Raw genomic sequence first — 14795 nt, forward strand, 5'->3', positions numbered from 1 at the left:
ATATATATATATATTTATTTATATTTTCTGTTATTGAAACATTTCCATTTGAATGTGGGGCTCTTAACTTAATAAAGTTGAAGAATTTTAGAGAGTGTTCAATGGAGCAATTTACCATTTCTGTCCGTAGCATCATGGGGTAGTTAGATTTTGTTTAGTCTTCCCGTTTGAGGGCAACCATAATGCTTATGTGGCTCTTGGTGAAAATGAGTTTGATGACTCTTGCTGCCATGACTAATGGAAGTATTTATGTATATGTTTCTCCACAAAGGTGTGATTGCAACCCACAGGATCACAGCCAGCTCCCCAGACACTGATCTCCCAACAGTCCAGGGACTGAGGGTGAGGAGCCGTCAAAGAATATCTTTTATTCATGCTTTGCTCTCTGTGGTACATATTTTGTGGGATATTTACATCATTGATGGGTGGTTTTTATATCTCCTGTTCCCTGTATAGTGTTCCTGTCAGGGTTTACCAAAACAAACTTAAAAGCTTTTATGACAAAACATTTTATAATCTGGTTTATTGTGACATTTAAATTCAAGCACATTTTTATTCTTCTTCTATTTTGGCTGCATTCCTCAGGGGTAACCGCAGCACATCGTCTGCCTTTGACACATGTCACAATTATTTTGGAATAACCATGTCATGCATTGAAATATTTTTTCCATAAGTAAGTCAAGAGCCATCAATGTGTAAATTACATGTTCTGTACAGAAAATGGGAATAAACTTTACCACCAGCAACAAGGAAACGGTGAACAAGAGTGACGTCCTCTTCCTGGCTGTGAAGCCCGACATCATTCCATTTGTCCTGGAAGAAATCGGACCAGACATTGAAGAACGCCACCTCATTGTGTCCTGTGCTGCAGGCGTCACCATCAGCTCCATAGAAAAGGCAAGAGAAGAGTGTGTGTTCTCCTGTTTGACTAACAAATGAGCTATAACAAACAAAATATAAATATACTGCATATATGTATATGTATATACATATACATATATAACAAAATATGTACTGTTACATGTTTTATAACCTATATATATATATATACACCCTACAATACCATTATATATATATATATACCCGAAACTATACCCTTCCAAAAAAAAGCAGAATTTTCTGCTGCCGTTACAAACTTAAGTTAACTTTGAAGTTCATTCTTATTACCTCAACATTGGTGTTCACCTAATGATGGCTCATGAATCTGAGATAAAAAAATGTACCTTTTTATTATCTTGCAGAAGCTGCTTCAGTTCTGCCCTGCTCCAAAGGTGATGCGCTGCATGACCAATACCCCTGTAGTGGTCCGCGAAGGGGCCACAGTGTATGCCACAGGCACTCATGCAGAGGTGGAGGATGAACGGCTTCTGGAGCAGCTGATGGCCAGTGTAGGATACTGCACCGAGGTGGAAGAAGATCTGATCGATGCCGTGACTGGTCTGAGTGGCAGTGGACCCGCTTACGTGAGTTTGTTATACCGTGTTGCATTATTTTTCTGTCACAACAAAAAAGTGACTTGGTGAGGACACCTCAGCTGTCCACTGTGTGGTTAAACTGAGATTAGTGTAGTCAGTGATATGGCTGTCTTTTACAATACAAGCAATTTATTGTGATAGAAACAATTCCTACATCCATGATGTTAGAATACCTCCAAACTGATGATACTGCTGAGATACCCATATAAGCTGCCCATGTGGACAGTGAGATGCTGAACTGCAGTAGGTGTACAAAGTATCCGGTTGTTCGATCAGCATTTACGTATTTAAATGACGTATTGGCTCCTATAATAATTCTAGTACTATAATTGGTGCACCCCCATCAGTGACAGTCAGCGAAGAATAATTATTGTGCAAAGGTAAAGGGTTATGTGCAAATGTCTGAGGCTGTGCGGACATTTGCACAGAAAGTGCCGGGAGTCACTGTGCTATATTTGAAAGTGTCACAGCCTCAGAAAAGAAGTGTTCTTCAGTCTGCTGGTTCGGCACCTGATGCTCCACAGCCTCTTGCCAGAGGGAAGGTTACCAAACAGTGTGCTTGCTGGGTAGATGGGGTCTTTTTTGACCCTGTCTTGTACCAGTAGTTCCGACCTGTAGTGGAGGTAGTGATGGATAATCAAATCTCACCTCTAACAGAAAACCTTGCTTAGTGTTTATTTTTCCTTAATTGTCTTCTGTGGTTGTGAATTTGCAGGCCTTCACAGCCGTCGATGCTCTTGCAGATGGTGGAGTGAAAATGGGTCTGCCTCGCAGACTAGCCGTACGCCTTGGAGCCCATGCCCTCCTGGTATTTTTTCTTTCTTTTACAGTATTATAGGAAAGTATATTATCATCAGTGTTGAGTGTTTTAGCATTTAGCTAAAATTGGGATCCTTTAGTTTTGGAGTATTTTAATTTTTCTTTTTTTTACAAACAAAGAAACTGACTTGTATCAGCATGTCAGTGAAAACAAATACATTATAACACAATTCTTTTTTCGCTAACACTGTTTATTCAATTGTGAAATGTTTTGTGTACTGCTTCCTCCTCGGTTTAAAGTGGGTCTTCTGTACTTCACAGGGTGCTGCTCGTATGCTGCTGGACTCTGAGCAGCATCCCGGGCAGCTCAAGGACAATGTTTGCTCACCAGGGGGCGCCACCATCCACGCCCTGCATGTCATGGAGAGTGGGGGCTTCCGCAGCCTTCTGATTAATGCAGTCGAGGCCTCCTGTGTCAGAACTAAGTGGGTTCATGAGTTAAAAAAAAGAAATTGAGACAAACAAAGCAACAAATCATATTCCCCGTCCTGAGGACACACAGGAAATGCTTTTAAGTTAATTGTAGTATTTAAGTGGCCAAAGTGTGGTCTTTTGAAGTTCATAATTCAGACAGTAGATGGAGCCATATGCAAATAATTAAAACAAAAAGCAGCCTCCTCCTAATTATCCAGTAATAGGACTATTATTAAGCCATTAGGGATGCTGTGCTAAAAATGCACTTTATGTTGTCATTCTACCTTTTAACAATCTGTGTTCCCACCTTTCCCTTATTTAAAAAAAAAAGGAAACTCCAGTTTTTGGCAGACCAGGAGAAGATCTCTCCCGCTGCCATCAAGAAAACAACCCTGGACAAAGTGCTGCAGCAGTCAGGAGTGAACGCAGAAAATGTCGGAATCAGACCTCGCACTTTAAGTGTATTTAACAGCAAGACCAAGAAGAACTAAAGTTGTAACCAATGCATCAGGGGTGAAGATATATATATATATGTGTGTGTGTGTGTGTATATATATATATATGTGTATGTGTATATATATGTATATATATGTGTGTGTACACACATACACACATGCTGTATGAATAAAACACTGGTACATTGCTGTCAAGCTACATCAGAGAAACTGTGAGCAAAACTATATAATAGGTTATCCTTCTGTTTTCTTTCTATTTACAATTGTAATACTTTTATCTCAGTGTTTTGGTTGCATGCAGTTAGTACTTTCTGGGGTTGAATACATGCACTTTTATATAGAATAATGGAGATTGAACAGTAATATAATTATCGGCGGTTGAGTTTTTAAAAGCTTTCTCTTTTGTCGGGTTTTCAAACATCAAAAATGTTGCATTTACAAGTTCTAGTTTGATGGTGTCAAGTGTTGTATTATGGTAAATGTTAATACTGTATGTAGAGTCTGTGACTGTGGGCTACTGTCTCTAAATGTCATATAGAATATCCATTGTGCAATTGTCACACTCAGTGACCCATACTGCATGTGGGGCCTACACCGATGCAGTACCTGGGTCCTACTTTGTAGTCTACTTATTATTAGTTCATTGCACGGGCAAGTGAAAAGATTCACTCCTTAGCCAAATAGCCACAGTAGATTCTGTGATGTCAAATGTAAAATTATTATGGCTGTCAAACTATGGAAAACCTTTTTTGATTTATACTACGTGGCTTTAGATCAATCATGATTAATCAAGGGGGAAAAAAATCAACATTTCTAAATATGATTTTAAAATGTTTTCTGTATTTTGCTGAAAAACAAACAGCAGGTAAATGTATGCATTTCACACCCATTTTTTCTGTACTCATCCAAATGATAAAATTACTGTATTAATGTGGAACGTTGAAACTGCAAAAGTATAAATCAAAGAAAAGAAAAACCAGAAAAGACCACGATTTGGTTTGGAATCATGAATGTAAAATTATTAACATGTATATTTACACAAATTTGCTAGCAATTAATGGTTATCATGATTATTTTGACAGCCCTAAAATTATACATTTGATAATATGAGTCCATACCAAAGGAAGGAATTGAAATAATTTAAAATGTGAATAGATTGAAACTTGTTACCTCAGAGGAGACATTTATCCACGTATCTGATATGTTATTTTCTTTGTATTTCATGCTCAAATAAGGTAAGATTTCTACTTTTTTTAGCCTATCTTCAAATGTCAATGTGGGAGCTATGGAGAAAGTTGTGTTGTATTATGTATTTACACTCACTAGTGAATTTATATGTACCTGTTCAGCAGTAGAGAACTGATAGTTTCGATTGGGTTTTTTTTGTTGTTTGTTTGTTTCAGCAGCCCTGTTTGAACAGATGCACACAAAGAAGTTATAGGTGAGTGACTGTATTTTGAAAAAAAGTTTTTTATATTTTTAAGAGTAAATAATTTTGTCCATAAACTTAATGACAACGATGTCTGTTTGAAACTCGCTCATTAAACACGGCTGTCAATCTCAGTGTTCTCCACTTAGATTAAATGACTATTTTCAGCCGTTTCCCTGTCACCAAGCAGGCGTTAGCAGCTCCATACGAACGCGAGTGATATGTTTTTGGTGGAAATTATTTTTACTCTGTTCAGGAAAGAAGATCCTTCATGAATGAAGTCACGTGGCCAAACACGATGACGTCTGGCTGCGATACAAGAGAAAGGAATCAACATAGAGAACACGAGCCTCTCTGTCACTGGCACTAAAGGTTCATGCGCGCCTTTTAAATGTCCCCTTGTCCACATGTTGTCGTTGTAAAAACGGGAGCCTGACAGCTACAACTTCACAGAACATCGTCTCCGACTCAGGTGAGCCGCTAAGAAACCAAACCGAGTCTCTGTTGTTGTGCTGAGTGTGCATACCTTACAGCCGCCGCCGTTGACAAGCTAGACGGCGTTAGCTTCGTGCGTTAGCATACCTAGCCGTCCCATTTAGTGAAGCCAGCACGGTGATTGCTTTCGAATGGTTTTCAAAATAAAATTCCTGTGCACGAGAGGGGTATTTAACTGCAATTAATGCCCCTTCAAAGAAACCTCTATTTGGTGTTGCAGTGGGAATTTTTTCTTCAGCAGTCGGTGAGAATAGTGTTGTAATGTTTTCACAGAAGTGGGTTTTGTTTCAATATCTGATATAATATTTGATTTGCTGATGGCTGAGTACTGCTCTAAAACAGTACAAATCTGCGCTACTAGCGCTGACGATCTATCATCACCATGGACAGCGATTTTGCGCTGTTAAAAATGTGAAGGTTTATACGGAATTGCTCAAGATAGTGTTTTAGATTATTATAAACTGCTTTGTATTCGCACTAAACACGTGTAGCAAGAATTACAATTACAACATGAACATTACAACTATGTTCATAACACCCCCTGCGGGTAAACAAGGGAACTTGCATTTTAAATTAGAAATAAGTAAAATATTTCTAACTTTTCTTCAACATACACTAACACTGCATTACAACCCATAATACTAACAAATACAGAATTCTGATTGCACTGCCAAGTTCATTCATCAAAGTCAAAATAATTGCTCAAACAAAGTGACTTATCAAAAATCTCAATTACATCTACAATTTTACATCTACATCTACAATTTATTAATGTTATGCCTGTCTCTCAGGCAGACAGGCAGATTGGTTGTAACTGGCAACCAACCAATCAGATAATAGGGCAAAGTAATAATGTTTGGCATGAGCATAGGTTTTTTTTTTTTTATGTCTCAGACGTGACATTGAAAAAAAAAAATCAGTAGGAGGGTTGCACCAGGAAGGTCGTCCTGAATTAAACAGGGACAAATTACTATGCAGACTAAAGGCTGTGTGACCCTCTGAAAAAGAGAAGTTGCTGGGAAAAAACACAGTGTTGTTAAATATAGTGCAAGATTATAGTGGAAGACATTTACAATTTCCAATCAACTTACATTGATTCACGAAAAAAACACACTGTCTAAAATATGAACACTGTTTTTCTTGTGCAGTTATTGACAGTTAAAAGGACTGATTTTGGAGTGTTTCCCACCAGTACGTTGTTTTGTTGTATATTCAAGAAAAAAATGTTTTGCATTGTTTACATAAAGCACATTTATGAGTTATTTGTTTATTTATTACATTTTAAAAGTTGTGTTTTGTGTTTTTTTGTTGTTGCTGGTTTTGACTAACAACTAACCCTTCAAGCTCTGTCACCTGCTATTGTTCAGTGATGTTTTGGCTTTTTCTGTGGGCCAAACCATAATCTTACCCAAGTCATCAAAATAGCTGGACTTAGCTCTGATCCTACATAGTTTCTTCGTGGGTTCTGATGTTTGTTTTCTGACAATCTGGCGTTAAAAAGGTTAATACGAGCTAATGTTGCTCCTCTATTGAGCTATTTGTTCTGGTACATCGCAACCCCTTTGTCTATGCCAATAACTGAGCTCGGTTAGCGCACGTACTTTGAAAGTGCTATACCGGAAGTACTTGTGGTTTTACAGCGAAAGTTGACGTCTGTGGCTTAAACGCTTAAATGCTGAGGAGGCAGCTAATATAATGTACACACCCGTTAATAAAACGCGTGACTCAATATTTTGAATTTGACGTGGTGGTGCCTCCTGTTTGAATTATGATATTTATTTATGAATTAATGTATTTAATATTTTTGTTTTTCTCCGGTTGTGGAATCTGTCGCGTTGTCGCTGCTTTGCCACATTGGTGGTAGTAGTAGTGAGGCAGAACACGGGGATTTCCTCGCTTGCTTGTTTTGTAGGCGGGGAGTTGTTTGTCACTTTCACGCGAGCAGCGGGCGTCGGAGGGAGCGGGGAGCCGCGGAATGTCAGAAGTGTGTAACTAGGCTGTTTCCGTGCTAATTTAGCCCGGTCTGTGTGCGTGCTCGCGCGCGCGCGCGTGTCTCTCTCCACTGTAGCGCGGCGCTCCTCCGTGCTTTGTCAACTCATGCGCTTCTTCCCATTTAAACCTGCTGCTTCATCACCTCGTTGTGGAAGGAAGCAAGAGCGACGAGCCGAGGTAGCGGTTTAGACACATCAGGTCGGTAACAACACTCCTTTTTCTCACAAATATCACCGTTCGGTTTTATTGTGACATGCTGTTTGTGCTCCGGTGTGGGTTTATTTGCACGCGCTGATGCCGTGTGTTAGGACGTGCTTTTCAATAACAGGTCGAATTGATTCACCTGTAGTGACTGTCATTTCACCAGAACCCGTCCGTCCTTGGCTTTGACATCACAATCAGCCCATTTAACCCCTGTGTTCTCTTACGATCGGAGCCAAAGCAACAAGCGGCGGCTTTTCTGCCCGGTGCTGAATCATCACAATGATGTATTTCAGCCATGCTCAGAAACCACACCGAAATATGGCACCGCCGGACAAAAGGTCTGTGCTCGGCGGAGGATGTTTATCACCGAGCCACCGCGGTGGAGGTGATGGATCGAAATGGTGCTGATGCTGATCGCCTCTCCCCCAGCCCTCCTCCACCCCCAAGTCAGTCATCCAGCCATGAGCATCAAGTGATGACCATCACGCATTTATCAATAGTCTCATCTACATTCCGCCGACAATGTGCTTTTTATTGCCGCGCTGTCATGATGTACATCAACAAACGGGGTGTGAGTACATTTAGACTAAGTGCTTAGGTGTCAACTGGGATGTCAAAGCCATTTAAAAAATGCACGATAAGCAATATATCATGCATGTGCTGCTGTCATGATGTATTCATGCCAGGCAGTGCCTGTTTAAATTGGGTCATGTGTATTATTATTACGGGATGAGTGGGAAAACAACGCATAGTTTTCATCGCATCAGTGACAAAAACGCCTGTGTGTGTGTTCCCCCTTTTTTTGTTTTTGTTTGCAGGATACTATAGATGTGCACATTTTCACTTTCAATGAAAGAGGACTTGTCTCTTATTTGAGGGGTCGGCAATTTCCTATTAGAGTGGCCGCTTAGGAAACTCAGGTAATGAATTACCCAGGAGAATCTGGGTGCATTTTGAAAAGTCACCTTGGAAACTGTTGAGCATATATAGAGGCGATGGCTTAATGGATAGAAGTTCTCCGCTCTTGCTCAGATATTCAACTTATTTCATCATCTCTATTCATGCAAGCTGTGGAGTGTGTTCCGCAGACAGATCAGCTCTACATCACAGGCTCAGATTTGCAATAAATCGCAACGGCCATCTCTGCAGGTAACACGAACGGATGGAGGCCCGCACAAGAGCCCATTGGGGACAGAGGTGGTGTGTATGAATGGAGACGGGGAGTGGTGGAGATCCGAGCCCTGAGATTTATTATCCTTTTTCATCGTAGAAGCAGAGATAAAATAAGGCAGGATACCACAGAGGTGAACGTAGCGCACAACTCGTACTCAGTGGCATCTCTCAGAAGCGGGCAGGTGGTGGAGGGTGGAGGAGGAAATGTGAGGTTGATGAAACAGGAGGCAAGACTTGAGAGTACAGTCTGGCCACCAACTCCTCTGTCTGGCCAATACAGCTGTGCCTTTGGGAGTAGTTACGCCTATTCAGGACAATTATTACCCTCAAGAAAGGAACACAAATGTGGGATTTGTCCACAAAAGTGCTGCTTAAGCTGTACAGGGAAATGGGAATGCCTGCGAGCGAGTGAGAAAAAGATCAATATAGCATTTTTTCCCCCGTAGTGTTGCAATAGGGAGGAGAGGCAACGTTGATGATGAAACCTGCTGCAAGTGTAGTGCAGATTATGATTGCTTAGCATTGCAATATGTTTGCTCCACATCTCCCAAGTATTACTTTCATCCTGAAAGTACAGCGAGCATGTTTGATGATGATTTTCTGTTAGATTTAGACTTCTCATGTTCATGAAGGTCATTTGTGTGTTTGGAATTTTTGATTATTCAGTGTAAAAGCGGAGCTGGAGAGTTGCAAACACAAAGCCGTTTGTTGGCTGCTGTTTTTCACGTTAACCTGCGTTCATCCTCACTGACATGGGTGCAGGATGAGTGTTGGAAGTGAAACCACCAGGAGTGGCATTGGTGCTAAAGGGTGACTGAAATGGGATTCTCTGTGGCTGACGACCGTCTTTAAGGTGTTGGTGCAGCCGATGGCTGATGAATACCGCTGGTTTTTCAAGACACAATTATTGACCAACACCTCTGTTCTCTTTCCTTATTCTGCACTCAGTGTCTGCACTGCAGAGCAGTTTAAAAGTTTTTTTTTTATTTTATCCTCTACCACTTAATCTTTTCGAGGGGTCGCATAGCTCTGCAGCCAATCGAGGCGAAAACACACCCGCAGTCGACACGTCCATCCCAGGACCACAACTGTTCATTCTCGTGTTCAAGAACTTCACTGCATGCAGAAAATTGCACCAGCCTACTGTGCTCTTCTTGCTGTAAGGCAGCAGCAGGAACCACTTCTTCCACTGTGTGTAAGGCAGCAGCAGGAACCACTTCTTTATGGTGCATAAACACTTCACACTTGAACTTAAAGAGGTGACAATGTCTTTATGGTTCTTACACGTCAGACATGGTGCAAAGAAATGAAAAGACAGTTTTTCCATTACTGTATACTCAGTCAAATGTTCAGATTTTTAAATAGTAAAATATATAAAATAGTTCAAACAATAAAAAGTCATTTTAAAAAGCTGTTTTTGAACTCTAAAATAGCATCTAGTGGGATTGACATGTTCATAATTTACGTATTTGTCAAATACATTCACTGGTTCTGTTACACAGGACCGTGTAGAATAACATTTGTTTGGTGTAAAAAAATGTTTTTTGGAATTGGCTCTGTACATCTGTCATTCTGATGACAATCAACAGTTGTCAGATGTCCACAATGTCAGATAACTGCTTTTTAATATGTTCACTTATAGTCATTTAATCATTTATATATATTTTTGGGAAACAGAATACTTGCTGCAGCCAGGTGTTTTCACTTGCTGATTAAGCCTCTTATCAACTCAAATCTCTGTGTTTCTCAGTGTGACAGTGTTAAGATCTTGTCTGCACGGGTTGGAGAACAGCTAGAACACAAAAGAGGAGTCCATCAAAAAGATCCAGGAGTTCAGATAAATACAGTGGACTTCCGTGTGCAGCTGTATTTATCTATTTTCATCCAATCCTTATAAATCCTCCCGTGATCCTCAAACACACCTATCACAAGTGGCACATTGTAATGTTTTTGCTAGAATTTTTGCTAGAATATTAGGGATACATTTTATATTTTGGTCTTTTTTCTCCTGTAAATATGCGCTCAAAAACCAAAGCATAAAAAGCAACAGGACGCGCAGAACTTTTATCAAATTGTAGCAATTTTCTGTCAAACAGACAAGCAGTGAAGTTTTAAACCTAAAAAAAAAACATTTTCAAGTTTGAGAGGAAAATAAAAACAGATTCTCTGAGAGGAGAGCAGTGTGGTATGAGTTTATACGTGCAAGATTATTTGTATCAACTGTATTTTGGAGGAAAGTAATTGCAGTTTTTGTCTTTTTTTGGAAAAATCATATGTTTAATTCACCATCCGTACATCGGCTACTTGTCACCACTGGAATCAAGTAAATGGTGGCTGGTTTCATTATTGGAATTCAGGCTTCTTCTGATTTCCAGGTGACTACTGATGTACGAGTATTTCAAAGAACTTTGCAGAAAGGGGGGCGGGGATGGGGGGTGTGATCATAAATTAAATGTCCTGCTTTTATTTGCTGAGCTTTGTTTGTTTGATAGCCTGAGGCGCTCACTTGGAGACGATCCACGCTGAATCCTCCGCAGCTGTGCCGTGATACAAACAAAAACCTGAATTATTTAAATGTAATTTCACTTTAAATTGCATTGGAATGTGCTGAATGGTTGTATTTTGGTGTTGTGCGATATGCATTTAATATGTATGCAACCAACAGAGTGGAGCTGCTGGTTATTTAGTCTGTGTGTGTGTTTGTGTGTGTGTGCTTGTGTGTGTGGCCGATCAAGAGCCTAATTCTTCCTATTAAATCAGGTCCTCCAGGCAGATACTGCGGACCAACAATGAAGACTCCTTCTCTTGTCCCAGTGCTTATACTAACAAAGCAGCTTCGAGAGTAAACAGCAGCAACCGAGCTTGAAAATGATCTGTAAACACGCACATATTGGCTCATGCCAACCAGTCCAATCCTAGCGCTTTATCGAAGAAAAAAAACAACAAAAAAGAAAACAACGTTATGCCTGACTTCAGTGAATAAAAACCCCTAGAGGGCAGTGATTCATGTTTTTGTATTTTTTTTTTTTTTTTTACATCTTTTGTTTTGGAATGCAAATTCCTGAGGTAAATGTGTCACATGCACCTCTGCACAGTAGGAGCTCAGAGAAGCATCTGGAGCTTGTCTTTTTTTAAAAGCATCTCTAAGGGTTGTGTTTCTTCATTTGATGACCTCTAATTTAATTTTAATGTTAAATATTCAGTATTGATCGTTGAAGTCTATTTTTCATTTTAATTCCTATTTAATAGTTCGGGGGGGGGTTGTTTTGGTTTTTTTGTTTGTTTTTTTTTGTCGACTTTGCAGCTGTTGAATCTTTATGTCCAGTGTTTCCCAAACTTTTTACACAGGGACCCACTTTTTACAGATGACAAACCACCCTGACCCAATTTGCAATAAAAATCAAAATGATTCTGACCTGGATAAATGGGATCCATGACAATACTGTGGTGAATATATGAAGAAAGTACACCTCAATTAATCTAAACGTGCACAATTTGTCTCCGTTGGTGCACATGGTAAACTTATAAAGATAGAGGACAAGACCTGTTTCAAAATGAATCACATGCTGGTAAACTTTTTCAATGTAAATTTGAACAAAAATCTCTTAATGGAAATGGGCAGCACTAATGTCCAGTCATTTTATTACCAGACACATTTATTCTAGGTGATAAAATGTAACATTTTAAATAAATAATTTGATAATTAATAAACTAATGTATACAATTTTCAAATTACAATAAACATAGGTAAAACCTGTCATGTCAATTCCATGACTGTTTAACAGCATTAGATATGATTAAAACATTTTGTTTTATATTTGATTTTTTTTTTGTTTTCCAGACAAACTCAAACCAGTTATGCCTGAATCTGCTCAGTTGTCCATCTCACTTAAGACCCAACACTACTTTTTATAAACTTTGCAGTATTTTAAACACATAATACAAACAGTATGTGTATAATAAATTATGCATGACATTTTTTTCCCTAATGTGTAAACAAAATGTTGCACAGCTTGCAAAATTACACTCTCCTTCCTTCTTGGTTGTGTATATTAGTCTAAACTGCTAACGCAGGCTTAGGAAATAATTTGCGAATACATCATTCAACAAGATAATTATCTTTTAATCCAACTTTGATGCCTTTTAGTTGCGGAGTGCAGAAACAGGACGCCTCCACTGGAGACTTTTTTTTTTTGCACCAAATGACACAAAATTGCTAGTGATGCAGTTGAAAGTGCAGCTTTTTACCGACTGTGATGCTGATGAGCAGTCGTCTCAGTTTTTAACTGAAAGTCCAGGGATCATGGTTTTGTGAAGAAGCTGGGGAAAAAAATGACCCAAAAAAATACAATCATCCTCATTTACCTTCGTATCACTGGTTTATGTCGTTGTGTTATGAAGCTAAAATAACTGGTGTGTTCTGTACTGTAGTAATTATATTAAACTTCATGAATAAATACTTAATTATCTGTAATTTTTCAGTTGTCAAATTTAGTCTCCCGCGTCAGTTTTTTGGGATACTAGCTGTAGTTAATTTAATGGCCTCCCGTGTCATTAATTACAAGGGCATTTCTGAATGTTTTACATTTGACCTTTAAGTGTAAATACCATTATTGTAATTAGTTCCAGTCCTTTTCAAACCAACGGCGAGCATTAAAAGTGTCGCACTGAAAAACAGAAAAAGTAAGACATGTCTCGCTGTACTGTACTTCCTTGTGTTGATTATTTTGAATTGGAAACATGAAGGCCACTGTAGCACTGTAGTGATCACCGGCTGCTTATTTTGTTGTTGTTTAAGGCATTTTCTTAAAGTCTGTATGTGTCTACCGATCAAGGCAGCGTGCAGGCAAATTGACTGTTACTAACAACGACTTAAACGCAGCCAGGCTGTGTTTGATTTAACAGGCAGGCTGTGGAAATACTTTTGATAATATTTGCTATAAACCTGGTCAAAAGTATCGACAAAGTATTTCCCTCTTTGCATCAAGCACGTCTCATTTCCCTCCGCAGACTGGGCTGCTGAATGATTTCCCCTCTCTCCCTTTTTGTCACTCTTATTTCACGCTCTGAATACTTAGTAGTTAATAGCTTCCCTTCCCTTCTTGCAAACGTACCTTTTCCTCCTTGCACAGACGCGCTCACACACTGTTGTCTTACACGTGCACAAGTTTACAACAGTCCTCTGGAGCGATCAGAGGAGTCTGATTTTTAATTTGCAGTTAAATGGCGCTCGACACGTGGAGCTTGCTTGATAATTGACTTCACTCAGCTGAAGGGAGGAATGATTAGATCTGAATATCTGCGCAATCTTTTCAACTGTGAATTAGGAGGGAGGGAGTAAAGGTAGAGACTCTGTTCAGGCATGAAGCTGGGAATGACTATTTATGACATACAGAGCAGGCATGTTTGCTGTCTGCAGTATGGATCTCAACCCCAGAGGAACACAGGACGGCAAATAACCACTCTATAAAATAGTCAGCCAAAGCAATATGGTACTATTTAAGGGGATTTTTTCTTTTTTCTAAAGACAATGAAAATGGGGATGGAGACCTTTGTACAAATTATTCAAAATAACTTAATTTTTACTTAGATACACAGGTGTCAGTTTAAAGTGGTGCCCAACCCGGGATCACCTAAAACCTCATTTCAGTGATTTTATTGGTAATGTATGGTCCCTCTCTACCAACCTGCCAATTTAGGAGAAGACGATTTAAACTGGTGATAGAAACAAAAATAAAGCCACATTCTGTCTCCTCTCTTGTAGAAAGAAATCTCTTGTTTGTTGTGAGATTATACTCAGCTGTTTAGTTTCACAGATCTGAGTTTCCATTGTTGGCTGCCGCCTGTGCTTTCCAACAAAAAAAAAGGGTCTTTCATCAGCATGCACATCCACTTCTAGTTTTATTCACTTCATTAGCAAGCTGCCACTGCCAAGTGTTTGGTTGCTTCGTTTCAACAATGGATCATGACAAGTTAAATTTATATGTGCTTGTGCGATTTTGGTTATCCGTCTCTGTGTGGATGCACAAGCATGTGATTAGTTATGTGATATGCAGCCCGCTGTCATGTCTCGGTAAGGCCTGCGCCCCATTAGTCCTCGCCAGCCTTGTTTAGTATTCAGATAGCAGGCGCTGTCGTAATCTGGATTCCGAGGCAGGTTGCCGGGGTTTTTGTTTGCACTTACGGCCCTGATAATCTTGTTACACTGCTGTCAAGTGAAGATGGCTCTCCCTGCAGCCCTCAGTCACCCTGCTTGCCACCTTCAGTTCCAGAAACGCAACCAACCCCCCGCCTCACACCCCAAACAACCCCCCCCAACCCCCCCCCGCACCTCCCCCT

General features: G+C 39.7%; 2 protein-coding genes across 4 annotated transcripts in view; both read left to right on the forward strand.

Moving 5' to 3' along the window:
* LOC103392838 (pyrroline-5-carboxylate reductase 1, mitochondrial-like) overlaps positions 1–4683 on the forward strand; it is a 5514-nt gene extending 831 nt beyond the window's left edge. For both annotated transcript variants that reach the window (XM_008329573.3, XM_017040821.2), the window contains exons 3-8: positions 272–342; positions 718–897; positions 1242–1463; positions 2191–2283; positions 2556–2719; positions 3040–4683. In XM_008329573.3, coding sequence (XP_008327795.2) covers positions 272–342; positions 718–897; positions 1242–1463; positions 2191–2283; positions 2556–2719; positions 3040–3199 — 890 coding nt within the window. In that variant the 3' untranslated portion in view covers positions 3200–4683. The remainder of the gene's footprint in view (positions 1–271; positions 343–717; positions 898–1241; positions 1464–2190; positions 2284–2555; positions 2720–3039) is intronic.
* Positions 4684–4800: 117 nt separating this feature from the next.
* Positions 4801–14795, forward strand: part of LOC103392835 (transcription factor MafG) — a 16571-nt gene continuing 6576 nt past the window's right edge. Inside the window, exon 1 of one of the 2 annotated variants that reach the window (XM_025064428.1) lies at positions 4801–5064. The gene's annotated coding sequence lies outside the window, so the exon portion shown is untranslated. Of the gene's footprint in view, positions 5065–5837; positions 7278–14795 lie in introns of those variants that run through there. The other variant, XM_008329571.3, reaches the window with a different exon arrangement.

This window comes from Cynoglossus semilaevis, chromosome 17, assembly GCF_000523025.1.
Source record: "Cynoglossus semilaevis isolate Cse_v1.0 chromosome 17, Cse_v1.0, whole genome shotgun sequence".
In the NCBI taxonomy this organism is placed as follows: Eukaryota; Metazoa; Chordata; class Actinopteri; order Pleuronectiformes; family Cynoglossidae; genus Cynoglossus; species Cynoglossus semilaevis.